The 23,031-nt window shown below is 48.4% G+C and overlaps 1 protein-coding gene across 6 annotated transcripts in view; it reads left to right on the top strand.

Annotated features, from left to right (window-relative positions):
• The first annotated feature begins 4,280 nt into the window (after nucleotides 1-4,280).
• The window catches only part of SEPTIN9 (septin 9), a 170,829-nt gene continuing 152,078 nt past the window's right edge, over nucleotides 4,281-23,031 (top strand). For 2 of the 6 annotated variants that reach the window (XM_068913182.1, XM_068913178.1), the window contains exons 1-2: nucleotides 4,281-4,476; nucleotides 5,093-5,159. In XM_068913182.1, coding sequence (XP_068769283.1) covers nucleotides 5,138-5,159 — 22 coding nt within the window. In that variant the 5' untranslated portion in view covers nucleotides 4,281-4,476; nucleotides 5,093-5,137. Of the gene's footprint in view, nucleotides 4,477-4,950; nucleotides 5,160-16,866; nucleotides 16,912-23,031 lie in introns of those variants that run through there. The other 4 variants (XM_068913186.1, XM_068913180.1, XM_068913181.1 and 1 more) reach the window with 3 other exon arrangements.

Here is a 23,031-nt window from a genome sequence, read left to right as displayed (position 1 = left end):
CACGGAACAGCAGACTTAACTGAGATCTCAGCCCTGTTTTTAAGTAGAAGATCCTCCATCCATGGGATCCGAGCTCCTCTGTGCATCTGACCGCCTCATCTCTGTGATTCAGTGGTTTTGTTGGTCGTGAATAACAAGTCATCCCAAATGCACTCGATGAACCTATACCCTATTTCCTCATTGTAAGCTTGACAGCCAGGCTGCCTAGTGGGAGCAGCTATAGAATGTATATCTGCCTACGTACGAAGTTAGGGCTCAGAGGTTCCTGGATATGAATTCTTCTAACTTACTCCTGACCGCAAGGTGAGGTAGGCAGGCAGCTTCGGGTCAATGCCCGTCAGTCCTCGAGACCTCTTCATGCTCTGCTCTGAGCAGAGTAAAGCCTGTATGTTACATGAATGCTATCAGAAACTTGGATCGTGGAAGTGATTTCTATCTCCCCCTCTCAGGTCTGGGAAGGTGTGTTTTTGTAAGAGATCTACTCCACTCAGCTCAAAGAGCTGAAAGGCCAAATACTCCTGCAGCTGGCAAGTTGCATAGTTATGAGTTAGTTAGACAACCCTGGGTTTTAATTCTGGCCTGGACAACTCTCTTTCAGAGCCACTAAACCCAAAAATCTATCTTTTAATTTAAGTAAATGAGGGTAATGAGGAACTTGAGTAAGCAGGGCATTGTAAGGGTTAACTAGCAGCTGCATAATCAGTGCTTTGTATGACTGACCACTTCATTAGGGCCATGAAGAAAAAGTGCAGAGCAACCAGAGATGCCAGAATAAATTGGATTTCCTCGAGAAGGTGTCAGGAGCGGAGGCAGATTCTGCTGGCTGGGAGGGCCAGTGCTGCAGGTGTCCAACGCTGGTCATCTTCAGCTCTTGTCATTTCCCACAAGCATCTTGCTATGCTGAGCACCAACAACATGAAATGCACGCAGCCAAGAGCTCAGAGCAAGGACTTGAACTTTGGCTCGTGGGTTACTCCTAGCAGCTGGCCTAGTCCTCCTCTTAGCCTGCAATGGATAGACTCTGTGGGCTGATTTAGCTGCCTGGGCCTTTTTTGCTGACTTAGTGCATCCAAGCTGTTGAACTTACCAATGTGCGGAGGGTGACTCAGTACCTTGCTGCACATACATCAGCACCAAAAGCTGCACTTCAGGCTGGCCAGGGTGATCACAGGCACTCAGCGGCTAGGAGTGTCCTCTCCTTGCCAAAAGCCACAAGGTCTCATCTTCTGTGTGGTCCCCTTTCCCTTACTTCCTTTCTTACGTGTTCAGGGGCTTTCTTTGACTTGAGTTTTGCAGGGCTTTGGTGCAACTCTCCTGCCGGGGCAGTGTGGCACTGCTCGCGTACTGTTTAGTTTGGCAGCTGCTGCCTTGTGCTGGGGAGGATGGGTTGCTGGGGAAGTGAGCTGGATGGAAAACTTTGCATGCTCTCTCCAGCCTTGCAGCCACAAAAGAGTGATTGGTCAACAGAAAGGAGCTCAGAGGATCAGATGTAAAACAAACACTGAGCTGGAGAGGGAGATGTGGTTGATTTATAGCTCTGACACCTGAGTTTCCACCTCTAAATTGTTGGAGATGCATTGCTCCCCAAAGAGGAGGATCAGGCCTGCTCTGCTGCTGACTGGCAGATCTTCGCAGTCTTGCACTTGGCTCCTCTCCTGGCTCCCCTGGTTCATACCTAGACAGCCAGACCCTCTCCTTTTCTGGTGCCAGGGCCCAAGATCTGAAAGGTGCAAGCTCTGATTCTTGAGGAGAACATCCTGGGCTCAGTTCACCTTTGAGTGTAAGTTCCTGCTTCCTCTCCTCATTGCTGGTTACCCAGGGAACCTCCTCGGTACCGTAACAGTGACTCTTGTCTCCCAGGCAATGCCTTTGAGCACCACGGCAGCACTGACTAATGCAGTTTCCCCATACCTGCACCTAGGAAAAGTCAACTGTCTTCCCCTTTTGCAAGATGAAAAACTGGGTCTTAGAGGTTAAATGAGTCAGTCGTAGACACACAATTACAGCAGCTCAGTGTATCCTAATGTCTAGCTTTGGGCTAGTCCATGAGATTGTGAGGTTTTTTTTTCCCTGCCTGGAAGCTCACCCCTTCCTCCTTTCTGTACTTCCCTCCTCACTACAGTATGTGTTATTTAGTGCTGTTGCCTCCCCCAATCTCTCCCTTGCTTGACCCTTTCCTGAGGCTCTGGCTCCTTGCCCCAGCCCACCATATGTAGCTGGTGGTGCTTGTCTCTCTCTCCCTCCTCTGATCACTGTATTATGTTTAGTTTGGGAGATTCTGTATCTCGCTGCAGGACCCCCACGTGCTTGCCTGGAGGATGCTACTGAGGGAGAGACAGCAAATACCACTCGCAGAAAATGCCTTTCGTGCCTGCCTTACAACTACTTCTACAGACTTAATGGATTAGTCTGTAATGTGTTTTAGCAGCTGAGGGCACGCATAGCTGGGGTTAGGCTTAAACTGCTGCAGGAAATGGATGTCACCTGCAGACTAAGTGCATGTAGCACCATTCGGGGTCTGCCTCGCTCACCCCTCTAAAAAGATCGCTCCCCTACGTGTGAGGGCTGGACATCACGTGACTGAGGCAAGTAAGGTCAGTGCAGCCTCTCTGACAGTCAGCTCCAGCTCTGCACCTCTCCCGGCGACTCATCGGTGCACGAGCGCCCGGCAGAGCCGGGCTGCCGCGCGGGGCGGTTGGTCCCGGCGATATCGGAGCGGGAGCGAGGGGTGCTGGCTGAGCCGCGTGGCTCCGGGACGGGAAGAGCAGGCGGGCTGCTGGTCAGATGGGAGCTGTTTTGGCAGGGCTGCGTGTGCGCGAGGTTTGCACAGTGCCTGCCTGTGCTGCGCCTGGACCGAGCCAGCGCTCTGAATCCCTCACTTTCATGAACAATAAGTTCCCTCACTAATCTTACGAAACAGGGGAGGGGAAAAAAAAAGCTATAAATGACTTACCTATTTGAAGCTCGTGGGCTCTGTATTGTATTAAACATTAACCTGCCCTTCTAAGCCAAACTACTGACTCTCTTGATAATTCTGAGGCCCAGGCAGCCAAAGAAAAGGATTCTTTGTCAGACAATATTTCAGAAAAATCTCTTCAGCCGTTTTCTGTCTCTTCATGTTTGTTTGGCCCTGCGGTATAAAGCCTGCTCCACAATTTACTGTTTGTATTTGTGCAGTCAAGCTGATCTGATGGCTGTACTTTTAGCCGTGGCTCTGAAAATAGCAGTCACCAACGGTTCCACAAAGGCACAGGCATGCTTTGCACACGAAATCATGTGCACATGTAATCACACCCTTAATCAGGCACACACGCATGTACATTGATATGCGAGAAGAGGAGAAAACTGCCTTTTCATCTTCTGCAAAACATATCCCTCTGTGTGATAGTACTGAAAGTAGTCATGCCTGTGTCCATAACCGGAGATACGAAGGCAAGGATCGACGGGAGGGTTTTGCATTTGGGAGTGAGTCCTGTTCCTGACTCTGTCACTTCTTGGTGCATGAGGTGGGGCAAATCACTCTGCTATTGCTTCTCCTCCATAAATTGTGACTAACTGTTTAGAAAGAAGGGTGTAAGGGTAGTACATTGTTACTAAAGGCTTAGGCATGTCTTTACTTAATCAACAAAGCTGGGGTGGTTTAAAACTTTGCTTGATGCCATAGATTTTGTTTAAAAATCTTCCTGCTGAAGGTCACAGCCTAGCAGCAATATAGTATAGTTATGCTATAGGTAATTAGGGCTGTTACTGCTACGAATGAGGGAATGTGTGGGTGCTCCTGAGCTGTTTCAGTGCAAAGTCTGGCTGCCTGGCACTAACTGCCCCAGCGATTTCAGTGAGGTCATCAGGCTTTGCACTAAATAAATGCTCAGGAGAGGTTCAGATAATCCTTTTGCCGTATCTGTTATATGGCCACGAAGCCAATCCATGGCAGAGAGATGATAAATACCTATGGGACTGCTCTAGTTTAATCTAGCTCACCTATTTGTTAAGGGAGCAGCTGCTTAAGCTCCAGTGAAGGTTAGGACTACTCTGGCCCTCTGTTCTCGTGCAATGCCAGCGTTGGGGCTGTGGGGACAGAATGGCTTTCTGGTAGCGTGAAGAAATCTTAAAATTTTAAAAACTGAACAAAATACTCCTCCATACTAAAATCACGTCTTTAAGGCTGGTGGAAGTTCCTCACGTAGCCCGGACTTGTGCCCTGCACCCTAGTGTGGATGAGTCATCCAGTTAGTGGGAAATCTTTCCAGTGACTTAGTCCAGTCCTTCCTCCCCAAGCCAGACTCCCGCATTTCAGCATGCCCTCAGTCATAGCTGCTCTTAATTTGCTTTTTCCTCCTGCCTGTTAAGAATGCCCCCGGCTCATTTGCGTCTGCCTAGCTAGCTGTCCCACGCGGGCCGCGCCGAGGAGCGACCCGGCGCTTGCCCGAGCGGCGCGCCGGTGCGGAGCCTCCCCTTCCCCAAATAGCGGCCGAGGTAACCCGGGGGGGGGGGGGCGGTGCTCAGCCCGCCAGGCTGCCCAGCCGCTTTACTCCGCTCGCCGCCTTGGCCGAGTCCTTCCCGTGCGCCTTTACAGAGGTGTTTCGGCGCCGGGTGCCGACAGGCCGGTCGCGCACTTTGCACTAGAAAGCGCCCGAGCGGCTGGGGCGCCGCGCCGCGGGCCTGAAACCCCCTTTCTTCCCTTTGCTGGACTGGCCGAATTTACTGAGTTTTCCAGGGTTGGGAGTTGGCAAGAGTCGTGCCCCCCCCCCCCCCCGAGATTGTTTTGTTTCCCAGGGTGGTGGTGGTGGGGGGGGGGAAACGTTAAAACGGCAGCGAGGGCGAGCGCCGCTCTACCCCTGCCGGTGCCAGGGGGTTGGAACAGTCCGCAGCTGGGGATGGGACGAGGAGAGGTGCGCGCTGCGCGGCGGGAGCGCGGGGCCGCCCCGGGCGGCGGCGCGCCTGGCTGCCGCCGGCGGGGAGCGCGCCCGCCGCCGCAGCCCTGCCTGCGCGCACCGGCGGCCTCGCCTCGCCTCGCCCCGCCGCGCATCGCCCCCCGCGGACGAGTGGCGGCAACAGCTTGATTTTTTTTTCTTTTTTTTTTTTTTTTTAGTTTTTATTTTGGTTTTGCTCCTATGTAACATCTCCAAAGAGCAGCATGAAGAAATCGTCGTATTCAGGTGAGCCCGCTGGGTCTCTCTTCTCTCTGCTCTCTTCCCTTTCTGTCTGTGTTTGGGAAAGAAAAAAAGATTGTGTTTTTCTTTTTTTTTTAAAAACGAGTTGCACAAGCTCCTCTCCCTCCGAGTGTCTCTGCAGTGGAAGAAAGCGACTCTTTCCCTGTGCATAAACAAAACCTGTCGGTCAGTGGAAAAGGCTTAAAAAGTAAAACAAACCTAGGGAGGCAGGTTGCACCAGCTGCAAACGGGCTTTCATGGCGTGGAGTGTGTTATTTGGAGGACACCTGTGACAGCACGCAAGGGCCCGCAGCACTGAGCGGCAGCTTTAGACGAAAGCGGGGCCGTGGTGGCGTACAGTGCCCTGGCTGCCCCCGAGGCTGTGGGGGGTTTTCAAAGCCCTGGTGCTGGAGAGCTACGATCCTCTCATGGCCCACGACTTTCTCCTTCTCTCCCTTCCCCTCGCCTCACCTTTTCCTGGCTTCCCGCACGCTGTAAGCCATCTGTGGGCTCTCAGCTCTTGCAGACTGATACGTGCTTGTTCCTCCTCAGCTGAAGGACAGCCACTGTAGCTTCATCAGGGTATCTTTTGCCTCATGGAGCGCAAATCGTTAGGGGACGAGGGGTCTGGTGGTCTCCTGCTTGCTCCTCCTGTCCCTTCTTTCCAGCAGAGCTCAGTCTGGCATTGAGATTTCTGAAATACAGCAGTTGTGGTTTGCAGGTGGGAGTGAACAACCACAGCTGATGTTTATTCTCCAAGCTTTTTGTGAAATCCCACCAGCCACTCCAAGGAAGTGGCTGATGTGCGCCAGTGCAGTTAAGTCCCCCGTGAAAGGTCCATCCACTCCCCCTATAAGCGCGGATGCCCTCTGCCAGCTGGCACAGGGGCAGCTCTTTCAGGTGCCAGGCTTTGCTCTGCAGCTGGTTTCTCTCCTGCTCGGGCTACCGGCCTGCGCCTCTATGCTCTGTAAGCCAAACTCTGCCCTTGCTTTCACCCTGGCTGCTCTCGAGATACGGTGTCATCGAGCTGGCCTCTTCCAGGCGTCCCGAGTCCTGCGTCTCACTGCACCGCAGGCCTGTTGGGGGCAGCCAGCATGCTGTGATTCACTTGAGCCACGTAATGGCCAACTGGCCTCCTCGTGATCTCATAAACCGCAGGAGCTCGTGGTTTGTCTTCACTTTGAAAATTCCCTGTGTGATGCTGATGCCTGTTTATTGTTAAAATTGATTAGTAATGTTCCTCTTTGGTACCTTTCTCCTCGTGTCACTAAACAGACCACCAGGGAGGTTTCCTTAGGACTTGTAGCCTAGGAACCAGAGGAGGTCAAAGCATGATTATTAGCATGTTTTTTATGTAATAAAATGGATATTAATGGTTGTGCGTTGTGCTTAAGGAGATCTATTATTTGGCCAGGCCTTCTAAGGTGCATATGGTAGTTGTCAGTCCTGGAACAGACAGAAGAGGTGCAAGAACAGGGCTGGAGAAAACCGTTGCTCGTAAGAAACAGAGCTGTTAAGTACTGCGTGACCTGAAATTAGGACTTCTTGCAGATGAAACTGAACAGTCCGTAAGGGCTGTCTGCTTTGGGTTGACACGTGCTGGAGCGAAACTGTGGCGCTGCCAAAGCCCTTGTATGCGTCTCCTGTCAGAGCGCCTAAGTCAGCGTCGTTCCAAATGCGTAGTTTGGTGTCGCTAGTAAGGGTCGATTGACATCTGCCTAGTACCTTTAATTCAAAAAGGACTATAGTTATATTTTGGAAACGCTTTGCTTGCCTTGATTTTTTGCTTTGGTATGTGGCTGCTGTTTCAGGAAAAAGAACAGAAGAGTTATATTAGCCACCTGAAACAACAGGATAATTGCAATATTACCACCACTAATCTTGCAAAAAGCACAGGCAACTTTTGTAAGCAGCTCTCCTTTGTACGTTGCAAAAGCTCCAACTGTACAGCTCCTCGTAATGCTGTGCTGGGGCCGTACCTCTCTACTGATTCATAAGGAAGAAAAGCACACAATGAATCACCTACCGCACTTTGGAGGCCTCCTTTGGAGGCCTGCCATCTATGCTCTGGGTAGAGCCAGCCCTAGTTATCCTATAAATCTGATGGTTTTACAAATCAGGGAACAGCAATGGTGACTTACTTTTGGGAATTCGACTTGGAATCCAAATTACTTTTCAAAGAAACGAGGAAGGCACGCTGAGCGCTGCCAGGCCCTTGCTGTGCAGACCCTCTAAACTTTTTAGCGATAGGAAAAAGCGATGACACGAATGACAAGAAACTTCTCAGCTACAAAGCCTGCGCTTCTCAGGCTCTGCACTGAGAATCCTTGATAGGTTGGGAACGAGAGTGGCTTGCTGAGAAACTGCCTAAAGCTATGACAAAAGGAAATAATAAGCATCTAAACGCTTTGAGGTTAGGGAGGAACGCTGAGCGCCTGGCACTTTTTGCTTTTCTTCAGTATGTTCTCAGTCTGTACTGTGGATCAGGTCCTGCTGAACCCAACTGGAAGATTTCGACTGGGGGATGAGGCTCCAGCTCCATCCTCCTCTGTTAACACCGCAGCACTGTTGTAGTGTACTGTTACCAGGCTGTTCCCCACCCCAGACAAGATTTACCTTTTCTAAAGTACTTCAGGGGAAATCGTTACACATCTGCTATGACTTTTTGAGCGCGTGCCACATAGGTGTGGTTGGGATAAAGAGTTTGCCTTCAGATGCTTTACCTCTTACCGATAAACAGACATTCAGACCTTTGTGCTGTAGCTGCAGGCACATGCAGCTCAGGCCGGCAGGGCTTTTTTCCTGGAACTTACTGGCACTAGCAATAGGTGGAGGGAGGAAGGGCTAAAAGGAGATTTTATAAGGCAAGTTAAAAAACATGCGATAACCACTGTGAAGCCAACTCTAACACGTTTGCTTTAGGGAAGTCTATTATTTCAGATGCTTACGGAAAGGAGAGTTTCCCTGAGGTGTCCTAGTTGTCTTGGAATACTCTTTTTTATTTAAGATTTTTAGATTCTTATTTTTTATTACTTAAGCACAATTGCGTTGCCAAAAAAGCAATAGACAAGTCAGGATTCATGATAAATGACAAATGATTTATAGGTATCCTCAAGCATGGGGCGAGTTGTTTCAGCCAAGGAGTGTTTGCAGTTTCAAGTTTATGTAAGGTGTTAATATATGCTAAAATAAGGATTGCGCTAATTACAGTACCTCCAGAATTACCTGTAGGGGCTGTGTGTGACTGACCATTAGCCAAACTAAGGACACCTAATTTATTAGGAAAGCATATGAAGAAGGCATAACTCCTCATATATGATCTAAGGGCACAGAAAAAAATGCAGGAATAACTGAAAACTCTTACCTGACTATGGCATTAGGACTTGGAGGGGGGAAAAATTCCCACAGCCTTCCTGGTACGGGCCCTACGTAGCACCCTGTGCAGTGATCTGTGCAGATGCTGAACACCCCCAGCTCGAGTCCGAGTCAGCAACAGTTATGAGCGTTAGGAGTGCAAGTCAGGTTTATACTCTGCTAAAAGGTTCCTGTTGGTGCCACAGCATGTGAAGATGTTGGCAGATAAAACTAAGTAAGAAAGTAAAGAACAGACGTTGATAAATTTGCTTTGTTCCACATGGTTGAAATTTTGATAGCAATCAGCTGAAATGATCTTCCTTGGGGACATGTGACAGTGACCTTGAACACAAAGTGGCGAATTCAGGTGCTCAGCTTCTGCAGTCAGAGCCCCATCTTTGAAGGAGCTAGCTACTTTTCAGATCTTTAAAGGCAACAAACTTCAAGCAAGCCCAGCTCTTGGTGGGGGTGAGTGAGAGCTGTTTAACAGTGCACATCAGTAGTACATGTATCACAGCATGAGAGCTGCGATAAGACCATAGGCAAATGCATCACAGCAAGCTGTCATCTGGCAGTAGATGAAGGAGCTGGTCAAAGCAGTGAAGAAAGGATGAGTAGACTTGGCTGCCCTAAAAAAGCGTCAGGGGTTGTGGCAGGCAGTGTCTGCTCCGAGGGGCCTTGGTACATCATTTTTGGCTGCAGCCAGTCTCCTGAGATGGTCTGCAGAATCTGAGGCTGACGATTGCGTTCCTTTTCAAGGCTGATGTTGCGTGAGAGATGCACAATATAATTCCCTCTATGGCTTTTACCTTTCCTCTCGTAAGAGCTCCTAGGTGCGTCGGAGATGACGCGTGGTTCGGAGAGCCCCATCGTTCTCTCCTGAACCAGACCCGGCGGCCTGTGATCCGACTGGCATTTTGTTTGTATAAGCCATGGAAAAATGAGCAGGATTGTACAGACTTTTTTTTCTTTTTTAGTTTGCTGGCCAACCTACAATATCAAGGAAAAAATATAATTTGGATCCAATAAAAACATTCATTTAATTTTAGGTTGTCATTTTGAACAGAAATATGAAATACTTTGTTTTGAAATATGTAAAAATAAAGAGGCTTTTTTTTTCCTGCCTAAAGCTATTTGCCAAATTCAGCTGAAACTCGGAGAGTTCTTACTCCCCCAAACCTGCATTGCTGGGCCAACAAGCTATCAAAAAACAAAAAAAACCCTAAACAAAACAAAAAAACCCTGAGGATTTGCAGTCAAACACAGGAAGTCAGATGCTCTGGCTATACAAACCTACTGCTCCAAAACCTGAATTTGGGGCAAGCAATGTCTCTGCCAGGTCAGATTAATGAACTATCCCGTTGCATCATTTCCACTTGTTATCTCTATGTAAAACAGCCCTGCCTGTGCCTGATGCGCCAAACGGTGTCTCTGTTCTAAGTAATGCTGCCTAAGCGAGGTGCATCTCTGGCCCTTCAGTAAAATCAATCCAATTAATCGTTTACTCTGACTATTCTATGCAGGCAGATTGCTTTTCTTAGTTATTTAATTTAATGCCTGCATAGTTCGTCTGCCTAGATGCATCTAGGCTATGCTTGTCCCTGTGTTGGCTATGCATGTGAGAAACCAGGAGGTGCAATTCTATATAATCTCTTCCTGTGCTCTAAAATATAGATATTCAGACGTTATAGATTTCACGTGAGACTCAGTCAAGTGTGTTTGGTTGGTCGGATCCAGACAGCTCCCTGGTCAGCCGCTCTGGAGCTAGCGCTCTCCCTTGTTTAGGCACAAGGAATTAGGTAGTGTTTAGGCTCTCCGAATATAGACCAAAGTACTTAACTCTGCAATTTTGCAGTAACAAACTGGTTAATAAAGAGGCACAGCAGACACTGGCACGGCTGCGCGGTGGCTATGCAGATAGACAATATAGTAAGGGCAATGTGTTGGCCTTCAGTCCAAGGCCTCTGCAGGACATCAGGAGTACAGAAAATCCCCTGTACCCTGACGTGTCTTCAGTGTCACCCTGTGTCCTCCCTATGTGGTGGAAGGGAGCAACTAGCAGAGCCACAAGACATGTAACAGCTCCTTGGGTACCTTAGCGCTTTGGTTATTAGGCTAACGGTTTGTGTCCTTGCACACGTTGCAGGCAGAAGTTTCTACACCAGGTGGTTTAGATACAACTAGCTTCTATCTCACCTTGTTCAGACCCTGTCGTCTGAGCTCGTTTTCTGCTTCCTTGCCTTTCCCTCTCGCGTGCCTCTGCGCTCCTGCAGAGCCACGAGGGAAGAGGCTCTCCTGCCACCCCTGCGGGCCGGCTCCTTGCTTTCCCCGTCAGTGACGGAGCAGAACTGAGGCTTTTGTAAAGTCAGTGGGAGTGTGGGGGACCTGACGGGAAGGGGAAGGCTGGGTTAGGAGAGAGTTTTGCAGCCCAAGGGCGGGGAGGAGGGGATCTCGGTACCTGCCGTGCCATCCTGGGGTAAAGTACCTTGGGAATACTGATCCCTTGCCCAAGGCTTGGAAGTGGCGCATTGCTTGGTATTGTGTTGGTGTTGGGATACCTTGCGTTATTGAAGTTACAGGAAGGAAAAACAACAAGGACTACAAAATGAGCTTGTTTCTTGATAATCCAAGAATAGCAGGAGGTTGGTGCACAAAGGGCTTTGTGTCTTGTTTTCAGGATGCTGAAAGCTCTGCAGGTTGGCTTGGTCAGCTGCACACTTAGAAGAAGTCATAATTCAGGTCTGTGTGAAAGCCTGTTGATATCAAACGTCCGCAACCCCCCACCCCATCCTTGCTTTAAGCCCCAGAACAAAAGAGAAAACAAATATGATCCAGTTCCTGCATGGCAAACACTTGCTCGTTGTTTCAGGCAGCCGCATCTCTGATTAGTCTATGCCTTAAACTCACATTTTCCGACCAGTAAACAGAAGCTATGATGCCCTGTCTCGTTTGCACACTCTGCCTGGTGGATTTTCTTTTTACTTTTTACTCTTTTTTCCCTCCTCCCTCTTCCTTTTTTTTGCCACTCGATCTAACACATTAAGCTGTTTGCTGTTCCGTCGCTGCCTGAGTCACTTCCCCTTCGCTGAGCGCGCTATTGGAGTTGGCCTTTGACATTCGTGCTGGCTGCTGCCGTCAGTATTGTTGTTTGTATTGTAGTAACATTTAGAGACGCCCAGAAAGAATGGATACCATTGCCCTCGGCGCTGTGGAAATGTAGAGTAAAATGTGTGTGCCCTCCCTTCCCCCATGCCTCCAAATTTCTAGATAATTGGTCCGAACTGACAGCGTATGCGAGGGAAATTGAGGCAAAGTCCAGTGTCACGGTCCCAGGCTGATGTCATGGCTGGAGGTGCGTGCAGCATTGTCTAAGCTTGCACTTTTGTGGCCTACATCTGAAAACTATTAAACTAATAACTATTTTGATTACTCTTAAAATTGTCTGGTGTGCTTACCTCCATGCTTTCTTGCTGCAAAGAGTGACGCGTGAGCGTGGCATGTTCGATCAGAAAGCACAATCGTTATTATTCACTCTCCTGCTGACAGATTATGTTGCTGTGTGAAAATGGTGTATTGCAGCCATGTGTTTCTGGTGGCTGTTGCAGCGCCGTGCCATGCTGGCTGGCGGTATTAGTGGGACAGGTCGTGTTGGGTGCTGTCTCGCAGAGTTGGGTGTCTGGCGTACTAGCCAGATTTGGCTGGTATGTGTGGCCAGTGGTGGAGCTTTGCTTCGCTTAGCATAACGTGCCACCATTTGTTAGGAATAGTAAAGAGAAGCGGGGGAATCCAGCTGCAGAGAAAGCCAAATAAGAAACTGCAACACATACACACGCAAAACGTAGCAAAAAGCCGTCTGGGGCCTGACTGTGTGACTAACCGCTTTCTCAAAGGGCTGTTCACCTTCCTATTCCCACCAGAGGTGAGCAAGGACAGGAAGCGTAATGTGGAACAAGGAAGTGTTGCTGCAGTGAATAATTCCCCGGTGAGCTCACGGCAAGCAGGTACCTGAGCGGTGAGGAAGGAGAAGCTAACAGACGTTCCCTTCTTCTCCCTTTCACTCCCTTCTGCTGTGCCTGCTCATGTCTGGTCTTGCCCAGGCTCCAGCTTTCCCGTGGCCGGTGCTGCGTGGGACCCTGCTCACGTGCATTTTGAAGATGATTGCACTTCAGCGCTGGTGTCCCATCATCGGGTCTCCGTTTGCTCTTTGGCAGGGAAATCTTTCCCAAAAGCAGTGATGCTCATCACTAGATAGCAAGTAGGGCTTTTTGCATAAGGCTAATCTGTCCCCTTCTAAAACAGACAGGAGACAATGATTTTTCAGCATAAGGTGGGTTCCTAATCTGGGGCAAAGTCTGTGGAAGGGAAGAGGACTTTGTATCCCCTGAGGGAGAAGAGTGATCTGCAAAGATTTAACCTATTGCATATGCATGCAAAGTCACTTCTTTTTGTAAGCTTCCTGGTGGCCTGCAGGAGCTGGTGGGATCCATCTGTCCCTAAGCAGAAGTCAGGCTCTGACTAAGAGGTCACCAATGGGCTGGGCCAAGAGAGCGGAGGCCTCTTTTCCTCCCTAGGGAAGACCTGAGTGTTATGGGTGAAGTTACCTGGCCGTGCCCCATCACAGCGTTGCCCTATCTCTTTGGATACGCTAACACCATGCCTTGTGCCTAGTGCTTACACACCTTTTCACTAGTACAAAGTCCAATTTAAGAAAATGAAAGGGAGTTTCCCTTCCTGCCTGTTTGCAGTATCCTCCAGAAGACCAGCAGCACTCCTGCACTCGTGCAGCCCCGGGGTGTGTAGAGGTCTCGTAGTGTATGGAAATCTGATCCTGGAAGTAGGGGTTGGAGAGAGGCAGTGCAGTCGCTCGTGAGTCAGCCCTTTCCCACACTGGCGTGCAGTGACCTACCAGGGACAGAGATGACCAGAAGCGCCCTTGGAAGCGTTTACATCTAGGAGGGGGATTCAGCGTTGCCTGGGAATCTGCTTCCTCCTGTATAACTCGTCATCCAGGCGATAGCTGGTGGCAGGACCCCGCAGCCTGGAAAAGGCCTTTGTGGCAGCTGCTGCGAGATGTGGCACCCAGTCGATCTCTGTGGCAGCCCAAAAGGGACTTCTAACTTTATAAGGCAACTTTCACAGTCACATATACAAAATAGCCTCTTGTAAAGCAGCAGTGGATTTCGGACACCTCTGGAGCAGAGGACAGCATTGGTGTGGGGTAGCTCCAGGAGGAGGGGAAAGGAAATTTTTGTCCAGTGGTGCTGCGTTTGTGAAAATATATGGCCATGCTGGGCAGATAGCAGCTCGTTTTTAAGTTTTTGCTCAAGTGTTAGAACCGATCGTTGCATTTCAGCAGTCTGAAGCATAAAGTAAGTTATTTCCATGAGATGAACATGTGAAGGTGGGGAGGGCAGGTACCAATCTGATGCCCAGAGAATGCAACGGCCCCACTCTGTTTCCCTCAAAAACACAGTGCTGATGCCAAGTGACCCAGAGGCTCCCAGACGGAACAGATGGGAGAGAAACTGGAGGGGCCCTTGAAGCTGGAACTAGAAGCAAAAGTTGTTTCATGGGTTTTTTTTTTTCCCCCCTTTCATCCATACCGGAAGAGTATTATTTACAGGAAACACTTTGTGCAGCTCAGAGATTTGTTTAGAGGAGGAGTATAGAGGGAGGGGACAGTTAAAGGCATAATGGAAATGAGAAAGGTCATAGTTATGCTCAAGAAAATCCATAATTTCCTAGTGTGGGAGTAGTGCTATTCTGGGGACCGAGGGAATAACAGAGCTCAGGCTCCGATTCCCAGTGGGAGAACGCCTTCACAGGAGGGACGGATTTGCTGAGGAACCCAGCCTCCACTTAGGGTCCCCAGTGAAGTGCCTAGCACCCAACAACTCTTAGTGAGGCCTCGCAGGGCTGAACCCGAATAATCTGGCCTGGAGAGACAGATGGTCTCTGGCAAAGGGTTGTTCCCTCAGCTTGGCGGGGGTCATGTCCCATAGCAGGCGCTCACAGTGATGCCAGAGAAACTGTCCGAGCCAGGACCTACTGACCTACCTGGGGAGTGAGCTGGAATACCCCCGGTAATCCGCAAGAGCAGCTCCTGGATGTAAGTTGACTTTAGTTTTGATGTTATCAAGGGAAATGGGGACTGACTATAGCTTGCTATATAATGATCAGAATAAACAAAGGAAGCGAGTACAAGATGCCCTTAGCAATTACTGCCAAGAGCTGTTGTTGAATGACTCAATGGCGGTCTTGCAAGTGCCTGGACATGTACAAATAAAAGCTGCTAAGAAGAATAACAGATTTTGGATAGTTACAAGTCAGGACAAAGGATTTGCACATAATAGACCGCGGGAGGGTGGTGGGGATTTATGCAAGTGAATTTCAGGTTGATAAAAAGCTATGAATTAACATTACTGGGGACTGGAAGCTTTGGTTTGCTGCAGAAGAGCGAGTGTCCCCCTCTGGCTTGGCTGGTGGTGAGCTCCCAGCTGGCCCAGGTGCATTGCGGAGGTGAAGGGAGGTCAGGCACCCAGCCTTTACAAGTGCTTTGCACTATTCATATTTCCTTCTGAGGTGACTGTCAATTAACTTCTTAAATTAGAACCAATATAACAAAATTAGTAACAATGAGGAGGAAACAATTCACTGCCTTCATGGAATTTAGTTAGAATCTCTGAAATTTGATGTTGCTAGTCCAATCCAGAAATGCCAGCATCCTCCTCTTCCCAGCGGTTTGCTTTGGGAAGCTTTCCTGCCTCACTGATTTTTCAGTCTTCTAGTGATAAAAGGAACAACCTGTGTCATATTGCTTTTATGTAAGGACCATTGCTAGAAGCTCTGGGAAATCCTTAAAATCAAATATTTGTGATGTAATATTACAACCCTGTCTGCCACATGAAGGATTTCTTTCCCCTTTGGTGTTTTGCCTTCAGATGTTTAAGAGAGCATGTTTTTGTTGCCTTGGGCACAATGCTGAGAATTGTGAGTTCCCGAGTTGTCTCCTAGCTCTGCCATAAACCGCACATCCTACCCTTTGATTTCTTGTGCCTCAGTTTCTAGTACATAGATTATGGCTCTCGGAACTGGCGGGTATTTACTGAACTCGGTTCAGACTCGTGCAGCCTGAAGAAATAACGTTGCTGCAGTTAATTGTCCTTTGGCATTAATTGTCATTCAGCAAAGTCTGCATCTGTAAACACTTTCTCGAATTGCTTTACTGACAAGTGAGATGCTTTGGTTGGCTGCCCCCACATCTGAACGTGGAAAAGGTTGTTGGTGCTGTGCGGTTGTAAGGGGATGTCATGGCTTGGGTGGTCTTTCCCTTCCACTTTGGCAGCTGCAGCGCAAGGCTGTGATGTATTTTCCTGGAGTGGATTTTTGTTAGATAAACCTCCTAACAGTGATATAAAATAATGTGGCAGTTAATATTGTGAGTCATGAGCTCAGCTGTTGAGAGTTTGCTCCATCTGTCTGCTAAGGTTTCCGATATTCCTACCTGGCGTGGCTTTCTGTCCCTCCTAGCTGTGCAGTCCCACGATGGGTGCTCTTTCACACCAGTCGCTGTCTAGGAAACCAGCATCAGGAACAGATGTTTTAAAAGAAATGTCATGATTTTCCAACAGTGTGTATATGATGGGGGGGGAGAGGAGGATGACTGAAGGGTTGTTTTTTGGGGTTGTTTTTTTTTTTTGGTTTCTCAAATATAAATAGCCTGAAAAAGCAAAAGCTGTGCTTGGGCCACTTTAGAGAAGGGATATTAAAAAGTTGCTTCATAATATAACACTGTGTAGGGCTGTCCCCCCCTCTTTGTGTTTTTTATCTGCTTAACCCTGGTCAGTTCATCCTTATTGTTCAAACAGAAACTATTCTGAGCAACACCCTTTGAAGAGGCCAAAGCAATGCGGTTTACAGCCTCCTCGTGGACACGCGTTTCAGCTCGAGCTCCATGCCTCCTCTTGCAGCAGGAGTCTGGATTAACGTGCAGACCTTACTGAGCCTTTTGTGTCCTTTGGGCCATGGGTGTAAGGACCGGAGCGCACAGGAATGACTATGCCAGAAAAGCCTCCTGTGTAACTGTACGGTGTCCTTATCGTTGTAGGCATCTGTGATAGACCCTTTTATAAGCTGCTCAGTGGAAAGTTTGTGGGCTGCTGTTGGCACAGTTTGTAACACAGGAGAAGGGTTAGCAGCTGCACGCACTGGGAAGCGAGAAACTGGAGGATCAGCCCAGGGCATGGTCACATGAGCCCCTGGAGAGCTGGGAGCAAAACTTGAACTTAGTCCTGGGTAAAAATAAAAAATAAACAAAGTATCTTCATTCTTATCACTGTGGAAATATCTCTGTGTCCGAAGCTCCTGAGAGACCGGCTCTGTTACCCAGAAGCTTATTGCCAGGGTGAGAAATGTTTCCAGCAGGTCAGATACACAGTAGCGTGGGACCAATGAGTGGAAAAACGGGATCAGGGCTGCGAAGGAGCTGTGCTCTTAAGTCATATATATCAGTAGAGAATTAACGAGGGAAGGCCAGCAGAGGATCATGAAGGGGCAGGAGCCAGCGACGGGCCTTGATGAGCAGGAGAGGGGGCAAACCAAGAGCGTGGCAGAGCCTACGGCGCTCTTGGTCTGGGAGAAGGACTCTGGGAGGGAGCAGAGAAGTGGTGAGGGGGAGAGAGGGCAGCGAGGTGGTGTGTGCCGCCACTCCAGGCGCCCCTGTTGCCGCTTGCTGCCGTGGACTTGATGGTTGCCCCTAGATCCTGCGAGAGAAACAACTTTACTGATGGCCTGAGTGTGCTTCCTCCTGAGACACCCCAGGAGCAGATGAGTGAGCCTGTTGCTCTGGGGTTTGAATGGGCGGGATTTATAAATATTTTGAGTGTTTCTGCAGCTGAAGGTTGGGAAGAGGAGACAGGAGGAGAATCAGGTTCCAGGTGCTTCCAGAACAAATCTGGTCACCTCTGGGGGAGGAAGAGGAGAAGGTGTGAAATTTTGTAAAGATGCAAAGGAAACGATGGAGACGGCAAGGGCAAACAGTTTCTTCAGAGGGGCGTGTGCTAGAATGAATTAAAATAGCCAGCAGTTACTGGGGGCATACTGGGAAGGAAGCAGGAAGCTGCGCTAGCACTCTGAGAAGGTTGGAGCAATACAGGTAATGCAGATTATATTACAATTGCAATTCTTGTTTGTTATATATGTTATTGCAACTAGTTTGGAAAGGCAGTCTGAATTCTCATGAGTGCTGAAAGAAGTTTCTATTGATGACTTTGCTCTGTGAACATGCTTCTCGGCGAAGTTAGACATCTGCATGGGAACTCACCTTTCCCATAAATAGCACAGTAGCCATAAACAGTTTGTAGCTTTGATTTCAGAGCTCCCTTTATATAATCACATCATAGGTGCAGGGCACAAGGCGCTCTTTGTATTTGTCAAACAGACCCCAGGCTCCGAAGTATGAGAATGATGCCTTGTTCAAGATGCCTTAGTACATGTGGATAACCCTTCCCAGCTGTATAGCAGAAATGACAACCACAGGGGGAGAAAAAAAACAGGTTTCTTAGAAGGTCAGGAACATTCCGGAATAGGAGTTACTTTAAAAAAAAAAAAAAAACTTAATGGTTAGTTGTAAAAGATGGTGTTACTGAGCAAAGAACAGAGTCTGGAAAAAAAAAAAAAGAGACGTGGTATTAAAATACTTATCTTCTGCTCAGCATGGTAATAGAGTGACTCCATATGGAGCATAGACTGTTCAGATACTAGGTTGACGATTGTGGCTTTTCTCCTTCCTCGTTCTCACCTCCTGTTCTGACTACAGCCTGCTGGACTGCCGAGGCTCTGGGTGTGGGGACAGATGCTTTACCCGAGATTGTTCTGCCCTCCCTTGCTTTTAGTGTTGAGATGACCTTGTATGAATTTCTAAGAGAGTACTGAAACTTGCAGGGGTGGGTTTGTTTGCATTTCTCGGTAACCAAATACCTGGCTGTCGCATGGTGCTGGAGCAGGTGGTGTGCGGGATGTTGTCTAATTTCAAGGTACTCAAAGTCTCAAGGCAAAGTCATGGTTTATTAACAAATGCTGGCGGACCCCCTTTTAATCCTATTCAGACAGGGATGTCTGAGCCCTGAACCACTGCAAGGGCCTAGATGAACAGAGGGGCTTTAAGGACGGTTTCCTGATCCTGCTGCTATAGAGAAACAGGGTGCATGAGTTGCGAGCCTGCAGAAGAACCTCAATGGGGATGAAGGGAGCAGCTGGGCTCCCTTTGTGGAGGGGCAGGTTGTGGGCCAACGGTCTGTGTATGAAGTAAGGAAGCAAAAAGATACCATGCTGTCAGGTCAGCAGCACTGGGAGACAGAGGTGATGCTGAGGGTGAATGTGAATGGTTTTGGAGACAGCGGTCTCCTTAAAGGGTTTGAAGTTTTCAGCGACTGTTAATGAGTCTGGCACAATGACATGTTGTTGTAGGCCACCATGGGCACCCTGTGCATGGGGCTCTTGATCACGGGAGATGCTTGTGCTAATAAAGGAAACGCAAGCAGTTTAAAAATATAGCTATGCCTGAGAGAAGAAGGCACCAGGAGGAATTTCACAAGCTTTAATTCTACTGGCTTCCACGGGTGCTTTTAAAGAGCCCTCCCAGTGCTTCTCTGCATCTGTAGGTGATTGAGTCCTACCAAAGTCTCGTTCCCAAACAGGATGCATGACAGAAAATAAAAATGGCATGAAGGCAAAGTCACCGTCCTTAAAGACTAGAGTGCATTTCCACAGGCAAACCCTTGAAACAGAGCTACTCTAACTGGCACCTGGTGGCTTTTCAAACTGAGGATCCAGAGCACAGTATTAGAGGTTTGCAAAGGAAACTGCTCCAATTCTTATATTCTACAAGGTGAATTTCACATCTCCCTGGGGCCGAGAGAACCCAGCCTGAACGCGACAAGCCCTGTCCTTTACAGTGCTCTGATAGTCTCCCTTCTGCAGTTTAATCTGCAGTCAGTTCCAGATCCATCCCCCCGTCCTGTAAACACCTACCTTGAGTCCTTGTCACCCTAAGCTACTGGTGCAGTTGATGATAAAATTTGGCAGTTCAGCCCAATTAGGATCTGAAACTTCTGTAGGAATCTTCTGTTACCACTGACCTGAGGGAGCCCAAGACTTAGACCTCTGCACTGGTCTTTGCTGAATTGCATCCTGTTTGTTTTCTGTTTTTCTTTTTATTTCTTTAGATCTTTTTCAATGCATCATGATGAATATTGAATTCTAATATTCTCTAACATACTGGCGTTTTGTGCCAACATGGGGTGATCTTTAACTTTTATAACATACTCTATTTCTTGTTTCAGATGGTTAATGAATGACAGACACATCCTTAGGTGAAAGCAGAGCTTAGACAGTGATGTTTAATCTGTAAATGGCAAGATTTGGACAGATGCCACCCCTGAGACTCGTGGGTATCTGTGAAAGCATAGGGAGCTGAATCCAGGCCTCCTGAGATCTCTGGTTATCATCCTAAACAGTGGGCTATCCTTCCTTCATAGACCCTTCCCAGACTTCCCGAAAACGCATGGCCACCGCTTTGGAGCTGGGAGTTAGCGGTCTCCTCCTGCTGCTGCATCTGTGCAGCAAGTGACTGCTTTGGGTACTTCAAGTTTACAGAAGTGACAGCATCCCTCCATGGCACTGTGGCTGGCCGAGTGGCTGCTGAGGCTGCTTCCCTGGACCTGCTCATAACAGAGGGGAGGATGCAGCTGTGTCATGTTAAGGACAGGCACCACTACAGATCAGATGCCTCAGAAACTCTAAATGTATTTAGTCTGTACCAGTGAACATTCTTTTCTGGCTCCAAACATACTATTCAGAGAGGTACTCTTATGGAGAGAAAAAAGGGATGCCAGCAGGAAACTTGCTGAGACAAAGCAGAAACGTTTTCTGCCCGTGAACTCAGCTGCCAGAGATAAGGTTGGAATTTTAATACTCCTCAGAGCATCCTCCCTTGGCCCCCTGTCCAGCGCTGCAGTTGTGTCCCCTGCAGGGGAGAGACCCTCCTCAAAGGGTCGGGGCAGGTTTGGGCTGGAAGGATATGGCAGTCACAGGTTCCCTCTGGACAAGAGGTCCTGGAGTCCCCTCTGACTGGAAGAGGTGCAATTTGTGCAAGGTCAAGCTTGTCTAATAAACCAGTGGTTTACTGGTCATCGGTAGTAACCCGAGTCTTCAAAATAGGTCAGGGAGAGAGAGCTTTGGCTTGGTCAGCAGCAGCCTGTGTGTTTGCTGTTCCTGATGGGTCTCCTGCCGAGCGTCGCGGCCGTGCCGGCGTGCCCCGGGCAGTGCCCAGGGCTGAGCGTGACATACCACCTAGCTGAGGAAGACTGTAAACAGCAGCGTGCACTGAACCGCGTGCAAGTTATTAACCTCTTTCCTTTTCACGTCTTCTCACCCAGTTAATCCCGTTGCTGGTTAGGCAAAGGAGAGGAAAATGAAGTAGACTGTTGCTATCCCTAGAGAGCAAAGGGGGTTCAGACTGGATAACTGTTAACTTGTCTCCTTTTGGATTAATACACCGTACCTCCTCTCTTGCCCTATGCAGGCTTTGAAAAGGACACCACCCAACGCCTGTCTTGGATTCATTGCCGTAAGCAGGTCATAGACTGTGTCTCTTATTACTTATGGCATATGGTTCAGGCCCAGAAACTTGACCGTATCGGGAATCTGCTCTCTTGCTGCCAGTTAATACAGTGCAAGGTCGCAGCATTGCTAGGAGTTCCTGTGTGTTGAGGGGAAACGTAGCAATGCTGCCATACGCAGGGGTACTTGCGGGGTGGACACTGTGAAGTCATTGGTTTAGGTTACTCAGTACTTCGCACAAGCCTTTCTGGGGAGAATCGACACTAGTACGAAGCGGATCTCAGTTCTGCGTATACATATATATTTGTGTTGCAGAAACAGCTGCAATTGCTTTTTTTGGGGTGAGGATTTTCACACGGAGGGCTGAAAATCTGTATTTTTGAGGATGTGGTAAGTGCTTGGGAGAGAGGCGTTTTGGATTCTGCCTTGACTTTATTAGTAGGACACCCCTAAGCTGCTCTGTTGCACCAAGCATGCCATGTTTAATGTACAGTGCTACCTTTCAGTGAGGCCTATAGACCGGGTTTTGCACCTCCTCGTGTGAGCCCTTTTTTAACAAAGAAAAGCTTCCTTAGATGTTGCAGGCTGCACTCCATGCTCTGAAACGGTTTTCACCTGTGCCGGGAGGGATTTCATGTTGCCTTTTGCCAGGGCTGACCTGTTTCAGCAGGTGCCAGGTGCTTTATTCTTTCCCTGAGAGTTCCTGCTCCAAACTGGCAGCTGGAGAAACTTATTAGAGTAGAGAGTTGCTTTGTGACCGCTTGGCATCTGTAGAGAAAAAAGTGTACTTGTAGGGTAGCATCAAGCAGTGGTTCCTGCAGCTGGGGTTTATTTAAATGAAGCTATTCTTAATTTTCCTTCTGCTCCTCTGCAGAGTTGACTGTTGGAGAGCATGGCTCAGCAGAATGATCTCTGTTGGGTCTAGAATTATTTTGTCCTTTACAAAAATGTAAAAGGACATGGTATCCATATTTATATATTGTTTCTGCCTCTTGTTTTTAAGCGGCTTTAGCACTTTCTTCCTTGCTGGGTGCCAGCATGTGTGCGCCTTACTCTTCTGATGTGCAGGAGCTGGACGCAACAGATGAGGGATTCTGCAGTTTAGTATATATTGGGCAATAAGTATTTCTGAAAATCTAGCTCTTGTCTAAGTGCCTAGATGAGAGAGTGGAGCTCTCAGGGAATTTAATCCTAATGTTGACTGCTGAGCCCTCACAGATCTAGCCCTCGGCTGCTTCTGTTGCCGACATTGGGACTGTGGTCTTTCTTTCTGCCACTGTCCGTCCGTCTTGGAGATGGAAGAAAGAGCTGTAAATGCAGTATCAATGCCTTTAAGAACATTTACGTCCTCTCAAGATGCAGGTAGAGCTGTACTACAGTTTGTAAAGGCACTTTTGCAAGCTGTAGTGTAAGCTGATCTGCAACATTAGGCACTCAAACACTTCCTGAAATTGGCTGAAGTTCTCTTCTATTTCAGTTTCCCCGCTTACAGCCACTATTAAATATAATTGTAAGATACAAGGGAAAACATTCAAGGAATGTTACTAGCTTATGAAATGGATTTGCCTTGGCTACTTCTGGGGCAGATTTTATAGGGAAAAAACTCCATTATATGGATTCACTGCTTCCTAGTAGTCTCAAAATGAAATTTCTCCTCTTCCCTGATGCCTAAGGATAATGGACATTGTCTCAGTAACCTATAGATAGTGCCCAAGTCATTCTTTACAGTAGAGATAAAATGTAAAACCATTGAGTAACGTATCCTCCCTGCTCCCGTAGGCAGGGGAAGTGTTTGACACCTCATTTTACAAGCAGAGAAACCAATATGTGGAAGAGGAAGGTTATGTGCAGAGTGCGCAAATGTGGAGGGGGAAGGTTGTGTGCAAAGCGTTAGAGCCACGGC

Source organism: Struthio camelus, chromosome 19 (genome assembly GCF_040807025.1).
Source record: "Struthio camelus isolate bStrCam1 chromosome 19, bStrCam1.hap1, whole genome shotgun sequence".
Taxonomy (NCBI): domain Eukaryota; kingdom Metazoa; phylum Chordata; class Aves; order Struthioniformes; family Struthionidae; genus Struthio; species Struthio camelus.
The sequence above is the reverse complement of the archived record's forward strand: the minus strand, read 5'-3'. Positions and strand labels throughout refer to the sequence as shown.